At 40.4% G+C, this 23,280-nt stretch overlaps 1 protein-coding gene across 2 annotated transcripts in view; it reads right to left on the bottom strand.

Moving 5' to 3' along the window:
* LOC144596495 (echinoderm microtubule-associated protein-like 6) overlaps positions 1–23,280 on the bottom strand; it is a 207,639-nt gene that overhangs the window by 95,864 nt on the left and 88,495 nt on the right. For both annotated transcript variants that reach the window (XM_078404836.1, XM_078404837.1), the window contains exons 14-19: positions 21,959–22,145; positions 16,584–16,689; positions 8,588–8,681; positions 8,375–8,475; positions 5,023–5,225; positions 3,039–3,150 (exon numbers count right to left, since the gene is read on the bottom strand). In XM_078404836.1, the coding sequence (XP_078260962.1) occupies positions 3,039–3,150; positions 5,023–5,225; positions 8,375–8,475; positions 8,588–8,681; positions 16,584–16,689; positions 21,959–22,145 (803 nt within the window). The remainder of the gene's footprint in view (positions 1–3,038; positions 3,151–5,022; positions 5,226–8,374; positions 8,476–8,587; positions 8,682–16,583; positions 16,690–21,958; positions 22,146–23,280) is intronic.

The raw sequence follows: 23,280 nt of genomic DNA, 5'->3' as shown, positions 1-23,280 counted from the left end.
TAGGAGGAGGGGGAGTTCAACGAGATCTGGGTGTCCTAGTGCATCAGTCAATGAAAGGAAGCATGCAGGTACAGCAGGCAGTGAAGAAAGCCAATGGAATGTTGGCCTTCGTAACAAGAGGAGTTGAGTATAGGAGCAAAGAGGTCCTTCTACAGTTGTACCGGGCCCTGGTGAGACCGCACCTGGAGTACTGTGTGCAGTTTTGGTCTCCAAATTTGAGGAAGGATATTCTTGCTATGGAGGGCGTGCAGCGTAGGTTCACTAGGTTAATTCCCGGAATGGCGGGACTGTCGTATGTTGAAAGGCTGGAGCGATTGGGCTTGTATACACTGGAATTTAGAAGGATGAGGGGGGATCTTATTGAAACATATAAGATAATTAGGGGATTGGACACATTAGAGGCAGGAAACATGTTCCCAATGTTGGGGGAGTCCAGAACAAGGGGCCACAGTTTAAGAATAAGGAGTAGGCCATTTAGAACGGAGATGAGGAAGAACTTTTTCAGTCAGAGAGTGGTGAAGGTGTGGAATTCTCTGCCTCAGAAGGCAGTGGAGGCCAGTTCATTGGATGCTTTCAAGAGAGAGCTGGATAGAGCTCTTAAGGATAGCGGAGTGAGGGGGTATGGGGAGAAGGCAGGAACGGGGTACTGATTGAGAGTGATCAGCCATGATCGCATTGAATGGCGGTGCTGGCTCGAAGGGCTGAATGGCCTACTCCTGCACCTATTGTCTATTGTCTATTGTCTATTGACCTGCTGGCTTCGCCAGGGTTACATCAGAATCCCCAAGCAACTTGAGGAGGAAATACGGTGGCGCTGAGTTCACACATTATGACGTCCCTGGAGAGGCTGGTGCTCAATCACCTGTGACCCCTGTTTAAACCCATCAGGGACCCCCTGCAGTTCACTTACCAAACAAAGATAGGTTTGAGGACGCCATCATCCACCTGCTCCATTGTTCCTATGCTCACCTGGATAAGCCGGGAAGCATTGTGATACTTCTCCAGTGCTTTTAACACCATGTGGCCTGCACTGCTAAGGTGCAAAGTTTTCAGATGACTCTGCACCAGTGAGGGGAGAGAAGCTGAATATAGAGCTGTCGTCAACAACTCTGTTGAGTGGCGTGGGCTGAATCACCTGCAGCTCAACACCAACAAGACTAAGGAGTTAGTGGTGAACCTTAGGAGGAGAGGAACACCCCTGTCCCCCATCTCCATCAGTGGTGTGGATGTGGTTTACCAGGGAGTACAAATACCTTGTAGTGTACCTGGACAGTAAACTGGACTGGTCCAGGAACGCTGAGGGCAAAAGCCATGGACGCGAATAGGATTAACAAACTCATCAAGAAGGCTGGCTCCATCCTGGGGGCGGAGTTGGATTCATGGGAGGTGGTCTTGGAGGGGAAGATGCTCCTCAAACTGCAGAGCGCCTTGGACAATACAGCTCACTCCCTCCATGACACACTGGTCAACCTAAGAAGTAACTTCAGCAACAGACTGTTTCAACCAAGATGCAGTACAGAATGCCACAGGAGATCTTTCTTCTCTGTGGCGATCAAACAGTACAACTCCTCCCCCTTCTGTCGTGGGGTAGACTGACCGACTTCTCTTTCCCCCTTTCCCCCCCCCCCCCCCCCCCACCTCCCACCGCAAGTCTTTGCACATCCTCAATCCTTTCCATTCGTCACTTTAATTTCATGTTTCATGTATTTTGTGTTTTATGACTGTTGGCAGATCAATTTCCCTCCTGGGATAAATAAAGTTCTATCATATCATAACTCTTGTTTTCAAGTAGCCAGCTACTAGTTTGGTGTGGTGATGGAATAATTAAAGGCATAGCATATTAGCTGAGGATAAAACAATCACAGTTGCCTCATGGTACTTAGGGAAACTATGCAGCTTAACTGGATATGAGATGATCTGACGAGAATCTTTTCCCTGTAATGTTGTCGGGAGTCTTCAAGAGAACATGGGTGCAATTTGTAGCTCCCTGTACCATGGAGAAACTTTACTTTCTCATCATCTCTCATTAAGATTGCCTCTCTGAGGAAGGTATAACTCACATCACTTCGAGTATAGACCCTTAGACAGATTGTTGGATTACAAGGTGTGTAATCTACAAGCGTATCATCACATAGAACCAGGCAAAGAGATTTAAGACCAACACAAATTTACTTTAGCAGGCACTGCAGTTTTGCTCTGTCTCAGTAGCTGCAGCTGGGCCTTTTGCACATGACAGACTTTCTACCCACCTAAATGTAATTTATCCTCCTGAGGTACTACTACACAATGAGACAACTTTGTAGGATGCATGGATAAGAACTCAAAATAGAACCATGATAGGCCATTCAGCTCCTCATGCCTGCTGCGTTATTCAATAAGATTATGACTGATCTGTTTACCTCAGCCGCTGTCAAATACTAATGTTATTTCCTCCATTCCCTTCATCTATTGATTGCACACCAGTGGAAATACAGAGAGACGCCTGCTACTAACCTTGACTGGATTTGATCATGCCTCAATTTCAGAAATAGGTTTACTTCTATGGAAAAAACATAACCAATTATACTTAAGATGATCCTGAATAAGAACCCTGACAATGGCCAATAATTCTGTAACAGAGATCTGCGACTGTTAAAGAACAGCCTGGGGAGGAAAGAGTGTACCAATGTAATGGCACAAAAAATACAATGTTTTAAATTTTGAAGGTGCCCCAGGTTTACCTTCCGTTGACTGCAAAAAAACAATCTCATATCTGATTGTTGACTTTATCTCACTAGTCACAGTATATTGTGATAAAACAAAACAAAATGTTTGACAAAAGAGGTAGCAGTGTTCCCACCAGCATATCTGTTTACTTAGTGCTTTAGAGACCTGACAAATCTATGTTCTGCTCATCCAGCTTAACACGCATCCATGTCTCTCCCTAAAAGCCCAAGAATGTCAGGATTTAGATTTGCACTCCCCATAACAGAAATAATTAAACTTCAATATGTATATATTAGAAAAGTGCACTTAGTTATGATGATGTTAAGTCATACCTTTTGAGCTGGATGATAGGGCTGCTCTCTTGATAGCATATGTCTTTAAACACCTTTCAAATATATCATCCCAGAGTTCAACAATACCATCTTTGCCACCCGTTACAAATCCCTATCAAAAAAAGTTATCATGAATAAGAGCAATAACAATAAATTTTCACTTTGTATGAATTATTTCAAGTGATTCATTACTTATAGAAAAGGATTCTTTATCGTTTCTCATGTTTACTTGTTAAGCAAAGAAAGCAAATAATATGTCAATGTATTGCAAACATTTTCAAATATGTGAACAGTTAAAAATATTTAATCCAAGCAAATGCACATAGTGAAATGGATATTCAGTTTCTGAACGTTAAACCTTAATTAATTTATTGGTTTTGAATGAGTACTCAATTCAAAATCTGTTATTATTTTATGGTCCTTTTGGGGCCAGATGTGGTAGGTATTAAATTAAATGCTTCCATTTATCAAAACGAGTGTTTCTTAGACACCTTCAGTCACAGTGGCAGTGTGAGTGCCAAACCAAATGAAACTAGTGAGAAACTTGCACGAAGACTTTCAACCCAAAAAAATCCCCAATCAAATCATAATATGTTTATAAAATGTACAGAGTCACACCTTACAGTCACACTGATAAGGCAAAACACACTAACAATCCAAATAAGCTAACTGGCGACTGAACAAAGGCCATTAAATATCAATAGAAATTGTACATTCAAAGCCATGATTTCTGAGATTAATTAACAAAATGGATGTCAAAAGCTGCTTCATAAACATGTACAACCTGAGACATACAGGAGGTAAGTGGCATGATAAATTAGTATTTGCTAACCCTGTAATAGCACAAACTGTAAAGCAGCAGTCTCAATTTGAAATGTGGCAATTGGCAAATTCTTCACATGAAACTGTCAAGCTCTCAATCCGACATTCAATACCTTAGCATCATTTGTTGGAGGTAAAACAGATAACCAAGTGGAAATTCATTCCACCTCCACAATCATATCCCTTTTAATTTGTTCTCAGTCATTTCAACAACCTGTTTTTGAGATTAGTTTAATGACATTGGAAAGGAATTCTGAAGTCTTCAGTGGAAGGTGACAGAAGGAAAATAATTGCCTGATAAGTAACACTGGTTTATGACAGTATCCATACAATTTTATTTCCTAATTTTATATTAGTTGAATTACAGTCATATCTACAGAATCATCATTGGAATGCCTTATGTGAAAATGAAAATCAAAAGCAACTCAATTAATCATCTGTATAGGATAGACAAATAAGCATTTTGGATCAGGTCTTTCTTCACTTCAAGTTTGTATATTCTAAAATAAAGATTGTCCAAATAATACTATTTAGATTCATTTGCTTAAAGTTGCTTGGCAATTAATCTCAGGTCAACTAGTTTATATTAGCAATTATTTGTTACTTGACAGATTGCAATGAACTAGTTTTAAGCAATATCATACATTAGATAATCTCTAAGTAATGATCGTACCAAATTCAGACACATTCTACCTTCGATTTAAACCAGCATCTCCATTTTTTTTCCTACACACCGTACCAAATTCAGAGGTCCTTTTCAACAATGTTTATAGAAGTTGCAATGTTTACTGAATATTTAAATTAATTAGTTCATAGTATTCTCTAAATTTTACATAAATTTATGGCTTTGAAATAAGTTTAGTGACAAAAAATATTGATCAAAACTGTATTTAATTGAAGAATGCAACATTGCTTATTCAGGTTTTCAATTAAAAATTCCACCTAGTCACCAAGTTAACTTTAGTTTTTGGTGAAAACCGATAAAGTTGAATTTCCCGTCCATGTCCATTATTCCTTTCCAGTGATATCAGTGAAAGCTGATCCACACGGGCTTTTTTCCCCACTCTTGCTAAAACTAAGAGTGAAAGCGTCTCCCCATTGTAGATTATATTTCAGACTCAAAAAAGTACCAGAATTGATCATAACATATAAATCAGGGTACCTTATCCAAGGCATGTAAAGCAAATATAGGCCCATCGTGGGCTTTGACGGTCTTGAGTAGAAGGTTATTTTTCCAGATGTAAACATCTCCACTTGCAGCTCCAGAGAAAATCATGTCTTCCATTCGACCATATGCCACACACATCATTGTCTCCAATTTCCCCACGTTACCAAATATTCCACGTTTAGAAGTAAGGCCACCACCTAAAATATGAGATCATTGTTTGTTAAATTATAATAAACTTTAGAAAAGCTGTTTCAAATAAATGTTTTGCCATGAGAAACTAGTGCCATTCTACTCTGTCAAAAAATTGAAGTGAATATATACCGTAATACTATTCAGTAAAATTGTGGTTTAAACTGACTAGCCGTATCAGTGTAAACAAACTGTTAAGATAAAATTATGATTAAATATTAATTGGTGTGTATACCTCCTAGCTTAGAATTGCCAGAATAATTACTAAAGTGAACTTAAGGAAAGGCAGTTAACATATCTAGTTCAAAATCTAGTTGACCACCGGGTGGTGCCAGCAATAGCTGCCTCGCCAAGACTGTCTGTCTTTTCCTTCGTTGTTTTTTTTAGTACGTGTTAAATGCATGTTCTTGTGTTCTTTAGCTTGTTTTATGTGGGGGGTGGTTGGGGGAAACTTTTTAAAATCTCTAACCTAAATGGAGATGCGATTTTTTCGTCCGCACTTCCATCTGCACTGCGGCCTAACATCGAGGAGTTGGCGGCCTCTGCTGGAGACCGACTTCGGGAGCTCCAGCCGCGGGAGCCTGCGGCCAACATCGTGCAGCTCGTGGTCCCTAGTTAGAGACCGACTTCGGGAGCTCCAAGCTGCAGGAGCTTCAATTGCCCCTACTCGGGAGCTTCGATCGGCCCGATGCGGGGGCTTCGATCGCCCCGATGCGGGGGCTTCGATCGCTCCGATGCGGGGGCTTCGATCGCCCCGATTCGGGGGCTTCGATCGTCCCGATGCGGGGGCTTCGATCGCTCCGATGCGGGGGCTTCGATCGCTCCGATGCGGGGGCTTCGATCGTCCCGATGCGGGGGCTTCGATCGCTCCGACTGCGGATGGTTCGACTGTCCCGACCATGGGAGAATAAAGAGGAAGAAGTTGGACTTTATTGCCTTCCATCACAGTGAGAAATGTGGGGAACCCACTGTGGTGGAGTTTATCTTAACTTTTATGTAGTTGTGTGGCTTCTTGCTTTTTTTTTAGTATGGCTGTATGGTAATTCGAGTTTCACTGTACCTTAATTGGTACATGTGACAACAAACTGACCTTTGAACATTTGAAATCATATACATCTAGCATAGTACATACTGCAACTTTCATTTGGTTTCAAAGGACAAAATATATCCAAGATTTCCTCAATTGCATATCTAAATTCAATACCAGGAGTATAATTTATGTATATTAAGCTGGAGCATTTAGAGTTAATACTCAGGCATTTCTGGTAAACTTGATGCTGTACTTGAAGCTGAATCTTCCAAATGCAACCATTATATTCATTTAGTATTCTTGATTTCAATTATTACCTCAAGCTATATAACAATTCAATTTATGTAGAATTTTTTACTTTATTTCAAAAAGCTTGAATTAATCACTCTTTAATTAATCAAAGCTTCCATCCTGTGGATTAATATTGAAGTACAGATTCTGTTAAGTACATGCAGGAGCCAATTTGTAAACAGCATGGGCCCACATGCAGCTGAGATAAATAAATCATTATTTTGTTAAAAAAAAAATATTCACGAATATATTGGTGAACATCCTCCTCTTTTCTTTGAATAGTGTCATTGGATAATTTATAACAATTATGGACTTGCAGTAATTTCACATTCCATTCAAAAATAGAAACTCAGACAATGCACTGGTCTGTATACTCCACTGTATACTAAATTTCCACCTTCAGTATGCACACAAGTTCTGTAGCGGAGCTTCAAACCATAGCTTTCTGACCTAGAGGTGTTGTGTTGCCACTTTGCCAAACTGCCAATTATGTTTATTATTCAATACTGAATAATTTAATAATAATTTGTTATATAAATTCTTTAAAACATCCACCATTTCACCCGTCCAAACTTATTCCGTTAATGGCCTAATGTCCTGATGTACCAAAAAATACAGTAGGGTCAACCTTACATTTATTTACATTGCTGGATATAAAGATGGGAAATTGAGATGCAGATCATATTTGTATTATGTCAGTGCAACATGTTTTGAGATATTTAATTAACAGAACCATTTTTTCTATCAGTAGAAGTCATGAATGAAATTCACTTCTTCATTCTTACATAAAACAAATGATTATGGTTTCCAGATTCATTTCTTAAAGAATTATTGTCGTGAATTTTTTTGTATTTTCGATTGGAATGTGGCAATTCTTATGAATTTTCTATTATTTCTAAAAGCCCATTTTCAGGTTATTTTGTGTGCCAAATGGTGATTTTACTGTGCCATTTAATGTGACAATATACATTTCCTATGAAACGTATGTTATTTGGAAAAATAGCAGATTAAAGTATAAATACCAAGCAGACAAGGTAATAAAAGTTTGTCAACAGCAGCAGGATCACCTTCATGCTGTTGCCCACACACAATGTACATACACAGAAGAAGGATAAATGGTTCTGGCATCTGTCCAGACTGAGAAACTGGCCTGCTACTTACAACTACTGGGGTTCTCAGAGCCTTCAAGGAAGATGAAGGATAGAAAGGAACTTGGCAGCGAGGGGAAGGGTGAACAATCATGAGGAATCAAATCTTTGCATGAAAGATCTTTCCAACAACACACTGGAAAGCATGTACTTGCTGGATTCAGTGCTATGCATTCCCAAGCTCTAGAAAAACTAATCTCAGTTAAACTTAATTGACCTTTGTACTCAAAGGAAAAAAAACCCTCAGTTGAGTATTATAACCAGGGACATTCCCAAAATAGCCATAACTAAACTACCCTGCTCAAATCCATTCCAACCCCATCCAGCCTCTATGAACATGCAAGTAAAAGTCCCCCACACATTGTACGAATGTATTAATTTGCACGTGCACAGTCCAGTGATTAAATTCTTCCTTCAAATTCTGACAGCATAAAAAAGTGTGACCTGCAAAAAAGTTTTGATTTGGTGAAAATATTATTCTCAAGCATCTTAACAGCATATGAAGATTTTACACATTAATAAAGCACATTAAATTATCATTTATTGTTATTTCTTTAACTACTTTGATAGTTAACAGCAGTTAACTATAAACCAATATAAATTTCTAATGGAAATAATAATTGTATTATATCGGCATAAGTTTTAATCTTATTAAATTCTGCAATGTAATTGAATGTAGAGTACCTACCTGCATGTTGCCAGAATTTTATATGTTTGATCCCAACAGTAACAAGCTTGTCGACATGCTGAGGATTGCACTTCACTACAAATATCTTATCTTTATGTCCCCTAAAGATAAGAAAGTTATTTTTAACAGGATTTTCAATACAAAAGTCACTGAACCAAATCATTTACAAAATGTTATTGTTACCAATGAGACAAAGAAAATTAATGTGCTAACCTTGATGTTGCCAGTTTTTCCCCCTTTTTCCAGTCCCATACAATTATAGTATGGTTGTCATCCAAACCAATTGATACCAAACTTTTTCCATCAGCTGCAAAGCAAATGGAAATCAAACTGTCTTAAGAATAAAAAATACTAATTTTGCCTTGTTCTATTCCGATACAATGACATATTTTCACTAAAAACAATTTGCTAAAAATAGTGTTTCTTTTAAAACAAGTCACAATGAGCCCATACAAAGTGATATGTATCATATGCGCATGCATTATAAAAAAATAGGACACAAGTTCTGAACAATAACTTTGAAAAACCGTACCATACCATAAAATGATTTGGTGATGGAGGGGACACGCATATTATTCTAGTCTGTAAGTAGCACAAAACCAGATGCTCCCCCTTGACATTCAACTTCATCACTTTTGCTGAATCCCTAACCATCAGGATCATTGTTGACCATAAATTTAACTGAACCAGCCACATGAATACTGCATTTGGCAACAAGAGCAAATCAAAGGCCATACATTTAATAATGGGCAACTCACCTCAGACTTTGTATCACTTTCCCACCATCTGCAACTCATGCAAGAGTCTGTTGAATTGCAGCTCTAGCAATACACAAGGAGCTTACTGTGCCCTCCATAATGTTTGGGACATTTATTTATTTGGCTCTGTAATCCACAATTTGAGATTTGTAATAGAAAAAAAATCATATGTGGTTAATTAAAGTGCACATTGTCAGATTTTAATAAAGGCATTTTTATGCACTTTGGTTTCACCATGTAGAAATTACAGCAGTGTTTATACATAGTTCATTTCAGGGCACCATAATGTTTGGAACACAGCAATATCATGTAAATGAAAATAGTCATGTTTAGTATTTTGTTGTTTATCTTTTACATGCAATGACTGCTTGAAGTCTGCGATTCATGGACATCACCAGTGGCTGGGTGTCTTCTCTGGTGATGCTTTGCCAGGCCTATATGCAGCCATCTTTAGCTTATGCTTGTTTTGGGGGCTAGTCCCCTTCAGTTTTCTCTTCAGCATATAAAAGGCATGCCCAATTGCGTTCAGATCAGATGATTGACTTGGCCACTCAAGAATTGACCATTTCTTAGCTTTGGAAAACTCCTTGTTGCTTTAGCAGTATGTTTGGGATCATTGTCTTGCTGTAGAATGAACCACCGGGCAATGAGCTTTGAGGCATTTGTTTGAACTTGAGCAGATAGGATGTGTCTATACACTTCAGAATTCATTATGCTACTACCATCAGCAGTTGTATCATCAATGAAGATAAGTGAGGCAGTATCTTCAGCAGCCATACAGGCCCAGGCCATAACACCCCAACCACCGTGTTTCACAAATGAGGTGGTATGCTTTGGATCTTGGGCGTTTCCTTCTCTCCTCCATACTTTGCTCTTGCCATCACTCTGATATAAGCTAATCCTCGTCTCATCTCACAAGACCTTTGTCCAGAACTGTGGTTGCTCTTTTAAGTACTTCTTGGCAAACTGTAACCTGGCCAGCTAACCAGTGGTTTGCATCTTGCAGTGTAGCCTCTGTATTTCTGTTCATGAAATTTTCTGCAGACAGTGGTCATTGACAAATCCACGCCTGACTCCTGAAGAGTGGTTCTGATCTGTCGGACAGGTGTTTGGGGATTTTTCTTTATTATAGAGAGAATAATTCTGTCATCAGCTGTGGAGGTCTTCCTTGGCCTGCCAGTCCCTTTGCGATTAGTAAGTTCACTGGTGTTCTCTTTCTTCTTAATGATGTTCCAAACAGTTGATTTTGGTAGGCCTAAGGTTTGGCTGATGTCTCTAACAGTCTTATTCTTGTTTCTCAGTCTCATAATGGCTTCTTTGACTGTCATTGGCACAACTTTGGTCCTCATGTTGATAAACAGCAATAAAAGTTTCCAAAGGTGATGGAAAGACTGGAGGAAAGAGAGTGCTGAGAGCTCTCTGATACCTGCATTAAGGAAGCAATTAAACACACCTGAGCAATTACAAACACCTAGTGAAGCCCTGTGTCCTAAACATTATGGTGCCCTGAAATGGGGGGAACTATGTATAAACACTGCTGTAATTTCTACATGGTGAAACCAAAATGTATAAAAATGGCCTTTAATAAAATCTGACAATGTGCACTTTAACCACATGTGATTTTTTTAATTACAAATCTCAAATTGTGGAGTACAGAAGCAAATAAATAAATAAAAGATGGGTCATTGTCCCAAACATTATGGAGGGCACCGTATAACATCCAGGAAAAAACAATCTGCTTTATTGGTACCCACTTATCCACCATCCTGTACTTGCATTCATTCTGTCACAGGCACAATAGAGTTACTGTGTGCATAGCTGACAGAATGAATTCCAACAACTCAAAGCCATTTTGAGAGTGTTTTCCAAACCCAGTTAGAAACACAAGTACACAAGGCATTATGAATTCCATCATCTTTGTTTACTTTCAAGTCAATTGTCATCTTGACTTGAAAATATAATCCTGTTCATTCATCACAATCATTAATACCTTCATCACAAAGACTGCACCAATTCAAGAAGTTGGTTCACCTCCAGTTTTTCAAGGCCAATTAAAGATTAGCAGTAAATGCTGACTACAGAACCAGATCTCATATGAATAAAAGTACATAAATTAGCCAAAATTATATAGGAATTGCAAAAACAGATGACTCTATTCTTTACCCATAGAAGCACTTTAGGAACCTGGGTTGTACAGGTAGAGCTATATAAAACAGAGGTTGTATCTGAATAACTGTGCTGGGTTAGTTAATAGTTGGAGCAGAATTAATCGTCATAGAATCATATAACGATACAACATGGAAATAGGTCCCTTGGCCCACTGGGTCCAAGCCAACAATCAACCACCTCTTTGTATAATCATACAATAATCCCAGTATTTATTCTCCCCGCCTTCTCATCAAACTCCCCCCGATCCTACCACGCACCTACACATTGGGAGAAATTTACAGTAGCAAATTAATCTACCAACATATACATCTTTGGGATGTGGGAGAAAACTGGAGCAGCTAGAAGAAACCCAAGGGAGAACATGCAAACTCCACACAGACAGGACTCAAGGTCAGGATTGAACACTTATCTCTGGTACAGTGAGGTGGCTCTCTAATAGCTGCGCTGGTGTGCTGACCACACAGTAGTACATTAGTTCTGAATTTCATAACCAATTAGAGATTCAGTATTGATACTTAAAAACGCATTGCAAACATTATATTTGATAGATTCTTGTGTTGCCTGCATTACAAAAGGAGAAAAGGAAAATGGACAACAGCCAAATCGGGCTGCCCAAGTTTATCAATGATTGCTGAAAGCTATCCCAATATCTAGAAGGCTAGTCAAAGAATTGATACTCCTTGCTGATGGGACAAAGAAGCCCACACATGTCATATGTCAATCCAGACGTGTTCAAAGTATATTCTACTCTCCTAAATTGTGAGTGCCTTAACTTTTCTTTTGACTTCTGTTTCCTTCAAGTCAAAGCTGTTTCCATGGACACTCGCTTGGGCCCCAGCAATACCTGGCTTTTCACTGGTTTTACGTGGAACACTCTTTGTTCCAAAGGTACTCTGGCACACTTCCCCAACTCTTTCTCCACAAAGCCTGATGATCGTTGGGATGAAGCTGTTCCTGAACCTGGTGGTCACTGTTTTCAGACTCCTGCACCTTCCTCTCAATGGCAGGAATGAAATGAGAACATGGCCAGGGTGGTGAGGGTCTTGAAGATGCTGGCTGCTGTTTTGAGGCTGTACTTCCCTTTGATGGTGGAGATGTCAGTACCTACGATGCAGGGTCCACTACTTTTCGTAATCTCATATGTTTCTGGGAGTTTGCTTTGCTGAGCCAGGCCATGATGCAACCAGTCAATATGCTCTCTACCGTCCACTTGTAAAAGTTCAAGAGAGTATTCGGCAACATACCAAATCCCCTCTATCTTCTAAGGAAGTAGAGGCGTTGATGGTATTTCTTTATGATTGAATCAATGATTAGGCCCAGGACAGATCTTCAGAGATATGTAGGCCCAGAGTCTTGAAGCTGTTGACTCTCTCCACCACTGACCCGTTGATGAAGACAGGTATATGGATCATCGGTCTTCCTTTTCTAAAGTCAACAATCAGCTCCTCGGTCTTATTGATGTTGAATGTGTTGTTCTGGCACCATTCAATCAAACAATCAAACTCCCTCCTATACTCCGACTGTGGTTTTGATTGAGACATAACATGCAAACTAGAGAACAGGAATAGATTGGGAAATCAGAAGCTGCAAACAGACAAAGCTCTGCTCAGTTGAAGGTAGATGTTGCACCTTGAGAGGCCTCTATCCAATAGCCTACATTTGGTGTAGCAGTAATAACATTTGAAGTAATAGCATGTGTCCCACTGCTCTGTGCATACTTGACCATGAGAGAACTCGCAGTGATCGGAATTCTTCCACGACTTACCAATTTCACTCCCTCAGTCAGATTTATACAAAGGTTTTTACAAGCCCTCACAGCTTCTAAAAATCACAGGCTATCAGCTAAGAACACCTCAACTACTGGAGCAGAAATGCAGGCCCCTCTGATAAATTCACAGATACAAGGCTTATATGATGAATGGTATAGATTTATAGTGGATTGAGAACTAATGCTGAGGAAAAGCTGTTAGGACATAAGAAAGAGAAGGATCAGGCCAAATGGACCATGATACCTCGGCCCTTTATGTAAATCATAAATGTAGACTGTAAATGGTTGAAGCCACATGGCGTTGCACCAGTTTCGGTCTGCCATCTTGAATATGACCGTACTCTCTCCTTCTATCTGTTAACCAATACTCTATCCATGGACAATATTGACTTCAACATTATGAGGCATTATCTTGCACAGCACTTTTTTATTTTGGTCCTTGTCAAATGCAGATGCTGAACTTTTGAAACTAACAACAAAATTCATAAATTTAACGCCAATACAAGTAAACGTAACTAAAGTTTTGAGAAGAACCAATGCAACTGCTCTGATAAAGGCTTCACACCAGCATCACTGTGAACGACAGCTTTTGTCAGATTAGATTAGCCACTGTTGACCTCAGGAAACCCTCTTTAGGTACGTGAAGAGTAAAAAAATAGTTAAGACAAATGTGGGTCCCTTGAAGACAGAAGCAGGTGAATTTATTATGGGGAACAAGGAAATGGCAGATGAGTTGAACAGGTACTTTGGATCTGTATTCACTAAGGAATACACCAACAATCTCCCAGATGTACTAGTGGACAGAGGTCCTAGGGTGACGGAGGAACTGAAGAAAATTCACATTAGGCGGGAAATGGTGTTGGGTAGACTGATGGGACTGAAGACTGATAAATCCCCATGGCCTGATGGTCTGCATCCAAGGGTACTTAAGGAAGTGGCTCCAGAAATCGTGGACACATTGGTGATCATTTTCCAATGTTCTATAGATTCAGGATCAGTTCCTGTGTATTGGAGGGTAGCTAATGTTATCCCACTTTTTAAGAAAGGAGGGAGAGAGAAAACAGGAAATTATAGACCAGTTAGCCTGACATCAGTGGTGGGGAAAATGCTGGCGTCAATTATAAAAGAAGAAATTGCGGAACATTTGGATAGCAGGATCGTTCCGCGTCAGCATGGATTTACGAAAGGGAAATCATGCTTGACTAATCTTCTGGAATTTTTTGAGGATGTAACTAGGAAAATGGACAAGGGAGAGCCAGTGGATGTAGTGTACCTGGACTTTCAGAAAGCCTTTGATAAGGTCCCACATAGGAGATTAGTGGGCAAGATTACAGCACATGGTATTGGGGGTAGGGTGCTGACATGGATAGAAAATTGGTTGGCAGACAGGAAGCAAAGAGTAGGGATTAACGGGTTCCTTTCAGAATGGCAAGCAGTGACTAGTGGGGTACCGCAAGGCTTGGTGCTGGAACCGCAGCTATTTACAATATACATTAATGACTTAGATGAAGGGATTAAAAGTAACATTAATAGATTTGCGGATGACACAAAGCTGGGTGGCAGTGTGAACTGTGAGGAGGATGCAATGAGGATGCAGGGTGACTTGGACAGGTTGTGTGAGTGGGTAGATGCATGGCAGATGCAGTTTAATGTGGATAAATGTGAGGTTATCCACTTTGGTGGTAAGAACAGGAAGACAGATTATTATCTGAATGGTGTCAAGTTAGGAAATGGGGAAGTACAAAGAGATCTGGGTGTCCTTGTTCATCAGTCACTTAAAGTTAGCATGCAGGTACAGCAGGCAGTGAAGAAAGCTAATGGCATGTTGGCCTTTATGGCAAGAGGAGTTGTATAGGAGCAAAGAGGTCCTTCTGCAGTTGTACAGGGCCCTAGTGAGACCGCACCTGGAGTACTGTGTGCAGTTTTGGTCTCCAAATTTGAGGAAGGACATTCTTGCTATTGAGGGGGTGCAGCATAGGTTCATGAGGTTAATTCCCGGAACGGCGGGGCTGTTGCATGTTGAAAGACTGGAGCGACTGGGCTTGTATACACTGGAATTTAGAAGGATGAGAGGGGATCTTATTGAATCATAAGATTATTAAGGGATTGGACACATTAGAGGCAGGAAACATGTTCCCAATGTTGGGGGAGTCCAGAACCAGGGGCCACAGTTTAAGAATAAGGGGTAGGCCATTTAGAACGGAGATGAGGAAAAACTTTTTCAGTCAGAGAGTTGTAAATCTGTGGAATTCTCTGCCTCAGAAGGCAGTGGAGGCCAATTCTCTGGATGCTTTCAAGAGAGAGCTAGATAGAGCTCTTAAAGATAGCGGAGTCAAGGGATTATGGTGAGAAGGCAGGAACGGGGTACTGATTGTGAATGATCAGCCATGATCACATTGAATGGCGGTGCTGGCTCAAAGGGCCGAATGGCCTACTCCTGCACCTATTATCTATTGAAACCCATGGAATTAAATCAAAAACTGCAGTTAATTTTTAAATGATCTGCTAATATATTTAAATTGGCAATCTGGTCCACAATTGATTGAATTTCTCAATCATAGTCTGATAAACTCAAGTTAGATTTGAAGGAGATTATTGCTCAGAAACTTGAAATGGAGTTATTTTGTACAACATTTTTTTGTACACTTAACCCACTTTCCTGGCACCATTTTCAGGGGTTAGAATCCATGCCTCCACCCCTCTCTGCCTTTATTTCCAATTTTTGACAGTATATTTTGGATTGGATCTATGAGAATACACAAGAGATGTATTTAAAATGGCACTAGCAAATGAGGGTTATATTGTTTGCCAGTTACATGGTTAGTTGGAACAAGATTAGGATTGTTTTTTCTTACAGCAATGAGAGATTTGAAAAAAAGTTCTACCAGAAATAGTTAATACTCAGTAAATAAAGAGCAGCTATTTTCAACTGGTGAAGCCGCAGTAAAATAGTATTGCGGATCAATAGTTTTAAAAAAGGGAATTGGATTAATCCTTGAAGGAGAAATTATTGCAGGGACTTGAGGAAAGAGTAAGGGATCAACCATAAACTTACTAAATGGAGGATCAGGTGTGACTGGCCATTGTATTTGTTATATTCTTGTTAGTGAGATTCTTTGAATAGGTTGCCACACACGATAGGCAAAATGCCTTCCTTCTGCATTGTAGAAAAGAAAGCAAGTGCAGCATAGGTTGAAGCCATGCAAGTTTAAGGACTGGAAGAAAATCTAGATCTTTGGGATTCAGCTTGGACAGGGGACTAGTTTCCTTTATGGGACTATTTGTTCATTCTTGTATGTCTATGGGTAAGCTGCTAACCTGGTTTTCTTTCTGCATTGTGCCAGCATTCTCTCAATTCAAGGCACATTTCCTGTGGCTCGAAGAGGCATGGAAAAAAACACAAATCATTTACTGATGGAAGAAATATCAATTTTATTTGGATCCTCCACTCTTCACTATTGAAAATCTTTAAGTATTATTAGAATTTGCAATAGATATTTAATAGGTAACTTACATGAAAAATCAAGTGCACACACTCCTCGCTGGTGCTGTCCTTTCAGCAATGATAAACATTTAAGTGTCTGAGTATCCCAAACATGTATTGACGGATCCCGTCCAACCTAACAAAAAAAATTGCAAATGTTAACACTAACCATATTGGTTATTGAAATATGCAAATACCAACAAATTGTGATATTCAAATCACATCAACAAATACAGAAAAGTTGAAAAATGACAAAATTTGAAATAAAAATATTTGTATACCTCTTAATTTTTTTAGAGTAAATCATCATCTTTAATCTTTGGGCCCTGAGAAATACTGCTGTGCAATCTGCCAGGCTGAATTATACAAATACATGTACTGTTTCCTTATTTTTTGATAGGTGTTTACCCATGACACAGTAAGATTGAATTTGCACTTATTTGGTGGGAAGTACTCACTAAAATACTATTTAAAAGGAGTACCTAAGCAATGCACTTAATGCATTGCAAGAAGGCATGCCATGACCTGATTTGCGTTGTGGCTTTTATACTGAATGTCAAAAATGTACCTGAAAAAATTATCTTAAAACCAACACAATCCATAGCTGAATCAAAATACAACAAAACTGCTCCAAGCACACATACATAGTTATTATAGTAGAACTACATACTTCACTGCTCATTATCTCAACATTTATTAATTCAACATAGGAAACCCAGCTGCAATAGTTGAACTACAGCAATTGTTTACAGTACTAGAAATTAACTTTGTGTTGCAGAATAAGATAGCCTACAACAGTCACCTGTTACAACAAACCAAAGTCGCAACGGATGGAAGCTCCTCACTGTGTGCATTGAGATGCCCAGGACATCATCCCTGCTGTCATAGAGGATGTTATGGACAAAGTTCTACTTAACCTTGATGATGTCCCCTTCCCTCACAGCAATGAATATTATATCTATGTTTATGTCTCTGCCCGGCATCCTTCCAAAGGTACCATGCATTCACTATCATCATACCCTTTTCATTTTCATTATTGCAACATCATCTGTCAAACCCTATCCATGCATGGGAACATGATTTTATAGAAAAGGAGCACAGCATGTTATTGCATCAATAGGACTGTATGCATGCATCGCGAATATTGAACAAGTTTGATCAGAGGCATGCCTTTCCTTTGGAGACACATTTGCCATAGAAAACTGCAGTTAGACCAGTGATTGGGAAGCATATGCCCACATCCTAGTGGACAAGAACAGATCTTAGTTCTACTCTGGGGGACCTGGATAAGGATAGATGGGATGGTGTGTCAGGGAAGGCTCCTGTGGATATTGAAGAACTAGCCACATGGTCAGCCTGCCTGAAAGACACATAAAGGATCAATATGGAGAACATCTACATCATCGTGTGGGACCAAGCAGGAAGAAGTAAATATCTGAGTAAAAAAACAATATTGACATTTCTGCAGTCTAACAGCTAATGCAATAATTTCTGCTTCCATTGATGCATGGGTAATGAGACTTTGTGCCTTAGTAGACTTTCAAGCAATATAAATCAGAGCCTGCATACTGGTAAACCAGATGCAAACTGTTAATGTTTGCGAGTAAAGAACTACTGCTTGGAGTTTGGAGAGTGCAGACAGATTGTGGTCAGGGAAGCTGATTTCAGGACTCCGAAAGAAAAGGAATGCTGAGATCTCCCTCTGTTGGTAAATGTTCACTCAACAAATCTTCACCACACCAGAGTCTTACTTAATTTAATTTGCCACTTAAATTCTTCGTTAATAAAACAAACGCCAGGAAACATTTTAGGGGATGGTCATTCAAATACTGATTGATGAAAACCAGTTATATTTTAGTCTTTTTGATCAGGCTACTAGGAAGAAACCCTAAATTTGCAAATCAAAATGCACTTTGGAAACCTAACCCCGTCATTATTTAGAAACCTGTATCGCTACCAGGGGAGCAGTACTGATGCTGTGGAGAATTTGTATGTGTATATATTGTTCTGGAAGCACTGATGACAGCTCTGTGCATTAGGTTATACCATATATGTATCCAATTGATAACCATTGTTTGTGGTTGTGTGCCTTGACCATCCAGAGGTGCTGGCACCGAAAGACAGCATATTTCTACCATCCTGGCTACAATCAAATGGTGTATGATTCTTAGATAGTTTCTCAGGTTCCATGATGAATTTGCCATTAAGGCGATAGGTTCTTGGTGGAAGGTGCTTCTGAGGTGCTACCAATGCCTTAGAGCCTGTTTGCTCCTAATGTACATATGCCAAGTCCTCAATGCTGTCTTAAATGGTCTTTCTACATTTTCAGCAGTCATGGACCAAGGATTCCAGCAAGTTGGTGGGGGTAGGGTTATTACACCTTCACACGGAGGCTTTGAGAACATTTTGCCATGAAGGAGCAAAATAAAATACCTCAAGAAAAAAGGATACAAAATGCTGGAGTAACTCAGCAGGTCAGGCAGCATCTCAGGAGAGCATGACGTTTCAGGCCGTGATGTCAGACTAGGGAGTATGATGAAGCATTCCGACCTGAAACATCACCTATTCATGTTCTCCAGAGATGCTGCCTGACCCGTTGAGTTACTCCAGCATTGGATGTATTTTCTTTGTAAACAAGCATCTGCAGTTCCTTGTATCTCTATTTACTTTGGGAGTTTGGTTTTGGGCTTGCAACAGACAGGGCATGTGGATTTGGCCTGAATGTTGAGGATATTCCCTTGGAGAGGATACTGAAGCTGCTTTGGATTTAGGGGATTTTGCAGATGGCATTGGTGGTATTTCTCCAGCATGTGAGATTCCACAGAAGATTCATCCTTGATTCAGAGGCTTACAGAAGGAAGCATGGATCACTGTTGGTTTGATGTCTTGATTTCAAACAGTACAGCACAGGAACAGACCCTTTGGCCCACAATATCCATGCCGAACTCGATGCCAAGTTAAACTGATCTCTTTGCCTGCATGTGATCCATATACCTCCTACACAAATTCTCAGAAAAAACATTATCATATTTGCCTCCACCACTACCCCTGCCAGCACCTTCTTGGCACCCCCAACTTGTTCCATAATGAACGATATTGGAAACAATCCATGTTTTCTAAGGCCTCATCATGAAGCTAATGTAGCTTGGAATATTGAGAAAAGTGTTAGGACAATAGCACAACCTTGCTTGACACCAATGAAGATTTTGATTCTATATGATGGCATAATAGCCAGCAAACCAATTTGATAAGTCAGTCAAGTACACATCATTGTCAGTTTCTTGAAACCATAAGTTTCCATTGACTTTCATCATAGATTCATGGAAAATGTGCAACCCAGGAGGACATTTAACCCAGTTTAATTGTGGTAAAAAGTTACCAAAGTAATCCCATCCTCCAGCTTGAGAGCCAGAGCCCTGCAAATCAAAGCTATCAAGTGTACAGGCAAATATGTGAAAATATGTCTGGGGCTCCTGCTTCTCCAGATGCATAGTACATCATCGGAGAAATTCTTAACATCTCTCTAGAGTCAGAGTAACTTTCCTTAACCTCTAAATAGGGTCACTTCAGTCCAATTTGCCTATGCCAACCAACATGCACCACCTACAGTGGTCCTGCCTGCCTGCGCTTGGCCCATATCCTTCTAAACCTATCCTATCCATGTAACTGTCCAAATGTATTTTTAAACATTGTGATAATACCTGCCTCAATACCTCCTCTGGCAGCTCGTTCCATATACTTACCACTCTTTCAGTAAAAAAGTTGCCCCTCAGCTTCCTATTAAATCTTTCCCCCTTCAGCTTAAACCTACGTCCTCTGATTCTTGATTCCCTACTCTGGGTAGGACTGTGCATTTACCCTATCTATTCCTCTGATGAGCTTATACCCCTCTAGGCTCACCCCTCATCCTCCTGCACTCCAAGGAATAGTCCTAGCCTGCTCAACCTCTCCCTATATTTCAGTCCCTCGTCCTGGCAACATCCTCGTAAATCTTCTCTGCACTCTTTCCAGCTTAACAACATCTTTCCTCTTGTACAACTATAACAACACCTTCCAACATCTATATTCAATAGTCTGACCAATGAAGGCCAATGTGCTGAAAGCAGTCTTGACCTATCTATGTGTCACTCCACTTCCAAGAAAGCATGTACTTGCACTCCTCTACAATACTCCCCAAAGCCCTGCCATTCACTGTGTAGATCCTGCCCTGGTTACACTTCCCAAATGCAACACCTCGCACTTATCTGTGTTAAACACAATGAACCATTCCTCAGCCCATCTGCCCAACCAATCAAGATCCTACTGCAATTATTGACAACCATCTTCACTCTCTGTAATACCTCCCACTTTAGTGTCATCTGCAAATTTACTAATCATGCCTTGTACCTTCTCATCCAAATTACTGATATAGATCACAAACAGCAATGCGCTAAGTATTGAACCCTGAGGCATATCACTAGTCACAGTCCTCCAATCCAAATAACAACCTTACGCCGTCACCCTCTGCTTCCTTCCATGAAGCCAATTTTCTATCCAGTCAGCTAGCTCTCCTTGGATCGCTTACTATCCCTTATCCCTGACAATCCCTAATCAGCCTATGTCTACCTAAATGCATATACATCTTATCCTTTGGATTCTGAATTGGAAAAAAATGCCTCATTAACAACCTCTCAATGAACCAAGTAGCTCTCAATCATGCAAATCCACTGGCCTTTTTCCATTTACTGGTCTCCACTGAAGGATACAAACCCTTGAATGAATAAAAGAGGTTAATGTAGTGTGGCGCTAATTAAGTAATGTAGTGTGGCTAACCAAGAGCCTCAGATAATTATTGATTAAGGCAGGTGTCAGAGGTTATGGGGAGAAGGCAGGAGAATGGGGTTAGGAGGGGGAGATAGATCAGCCATGATTGAATGGTGTAGACTTGATGGGCCAAAATGCCCTAACTCTACTCCTATTCCTTATGATCTTATGAACTTATGACAATAGTAAATTTCCCAAAGCTGAACCACCTGGCCAAAGTGGTAGCCAGCACTCTATGCAGCGATGGTCGAAAGGTCCTGCAAGACACTGACGAATTTCTAACAAATCCACAATCATATTCCTAATGCAGAAATAGGACCCAAATTCAAATTTCCAACATGACAATGGCATCACTCCATTCAACTACCTTACTTGATTGGTGCCTGGTTCTATCCAAAACAGCCACGTTGAATTTCTTAAAATGAGCAATGTGTGTAGAATGACCATCGTATATACCAAAAAACATCTATTGTTCTGAAACACATAGCTTTATGCCATTCAATTTTTGACCCAATTATTTCAGCCGCCTGTGCAGATACGATTTGCTTCTGCGAGGTTGGCATCTATCACTTTCCATTTGTAGACTAGAATTTTTTAAATACCTGCCCAGTGGCCACATAATCCTTGACTGGATGAATGATTAGACTGAGGATATCATCATCATGTCCGAGATAGAATCGCTGCGAATGCTGTTGTCGGTTGTAAACAATAGCAACAGCAGCAACATGGTAGACCACTTCAGTGGCTTGGGTGTAGAAGAGATTATTTCGACAGTCATATCCTCTGTAGCTTAAAAACACAAAATAACAAATAATAGAGTCAAAGTTTGCCCGTAATAAACGCAATGATACCTTTGAAAATTTGGATCTATTTTTCATTGCAGTTTCCCCTTTAAATATTTACTAGACGACCCGTGGACCCGTTGGGTCCAAATCTGTCCTGCGTGCCCAGCAACCCTCCCCCAACTGACGACCCGTGGACCCATTGCCGGCCGGGGAGTCTCCCCCATGGCCGGGGGCAGGCGATGGGGGAGAAGAAAGGGGAGAGGGAGCCACTCACCCCGGCCCCGGGCGGCCATCGTAGCAGGCAGCAGCAGGAGAGCGTCAGCAAGGCGCTGCCGCATGTTCGTCCTGCTGGCGGCCATCTTCTTTGACCCTCTGACACCGCACTGCACCACGGGAGGAAGGTCCGGCGTGGGGCACGCAGGGACGGGTGCCGGTCGTCCCAGCGCTGCTGCGCAGGGGGGGGGGCGCATTTATTAAAGTTTATTATGTTAATTACTTTTCAAATGTAACAAAACTTGATCAATGCACACCGCAGGCGAATGGTAAGGTGGGCCTAAAATTGTTGCGCTATCGTGTACCGTTTTGGCTGTATTTCGGGAACTCACATACATACATGATGAGAGTTTTAGTAATTAATATTTATATAATATAGATAGAAACATAGAAAAATAGGTGCAGGAGTAGGCCATTTGGCCCTTCGAGCCAGCACCACCATTCAATATGATCATGGCTGATCATCTAAAATCAGTACCCCATTCCTGCTTTTTCCCCATATCCCTTAATTCCTTGTGCAGGAAAGAACTGCAGATGCTGGCTTAAATCGAAGATAGACACAAAATGCTGGAGTAACTCAGGCTGAAGAAGGGTCTCGACCCAAAATGTCACCCATTCCTTCTCTCCAGAGATGCGGCCTGTCCCGCTGAGTTGCTCCTGTACTTTGTGTCTCCCTTAATTACTTCCGCCCTAAGAGCTAAATCTAACTCTCTTGAAAACATCCAGTGAATTGGCCTCCACTGCCTTCTGTGGCAGTGAATTCCACAGGTTCACAACTCTTTGGGTGAAGAAGGTTTTCCTCATCTCAGTCCTAAATGGCCTACCCCTTATTCTTAAACTATGATCCCTGGTACCCTTTTTCCCCA

The sequence above is a fragment of the Rhinoraja longicauda genome, chromosome 9 (genome assembly GCF_053455715.1).
Source record: "Rhinoraja longicauda isolate Sanriku21f chromosome 9, sRhiLon1.1, whole genome shotgun sequence".
Lineage (NCBI taxonomy): Eukaryota > Metazoa > Chordata > Chondrichthyes > Rajiformes > Arhynchobatidae > Rhinoraja > Rhinoraja longicauda.
The sequence above is the reverse complement of the archived record's forward strand: the minus strand, read 5'-3'. Positions and strand labels throughout refer to the sequence as shown.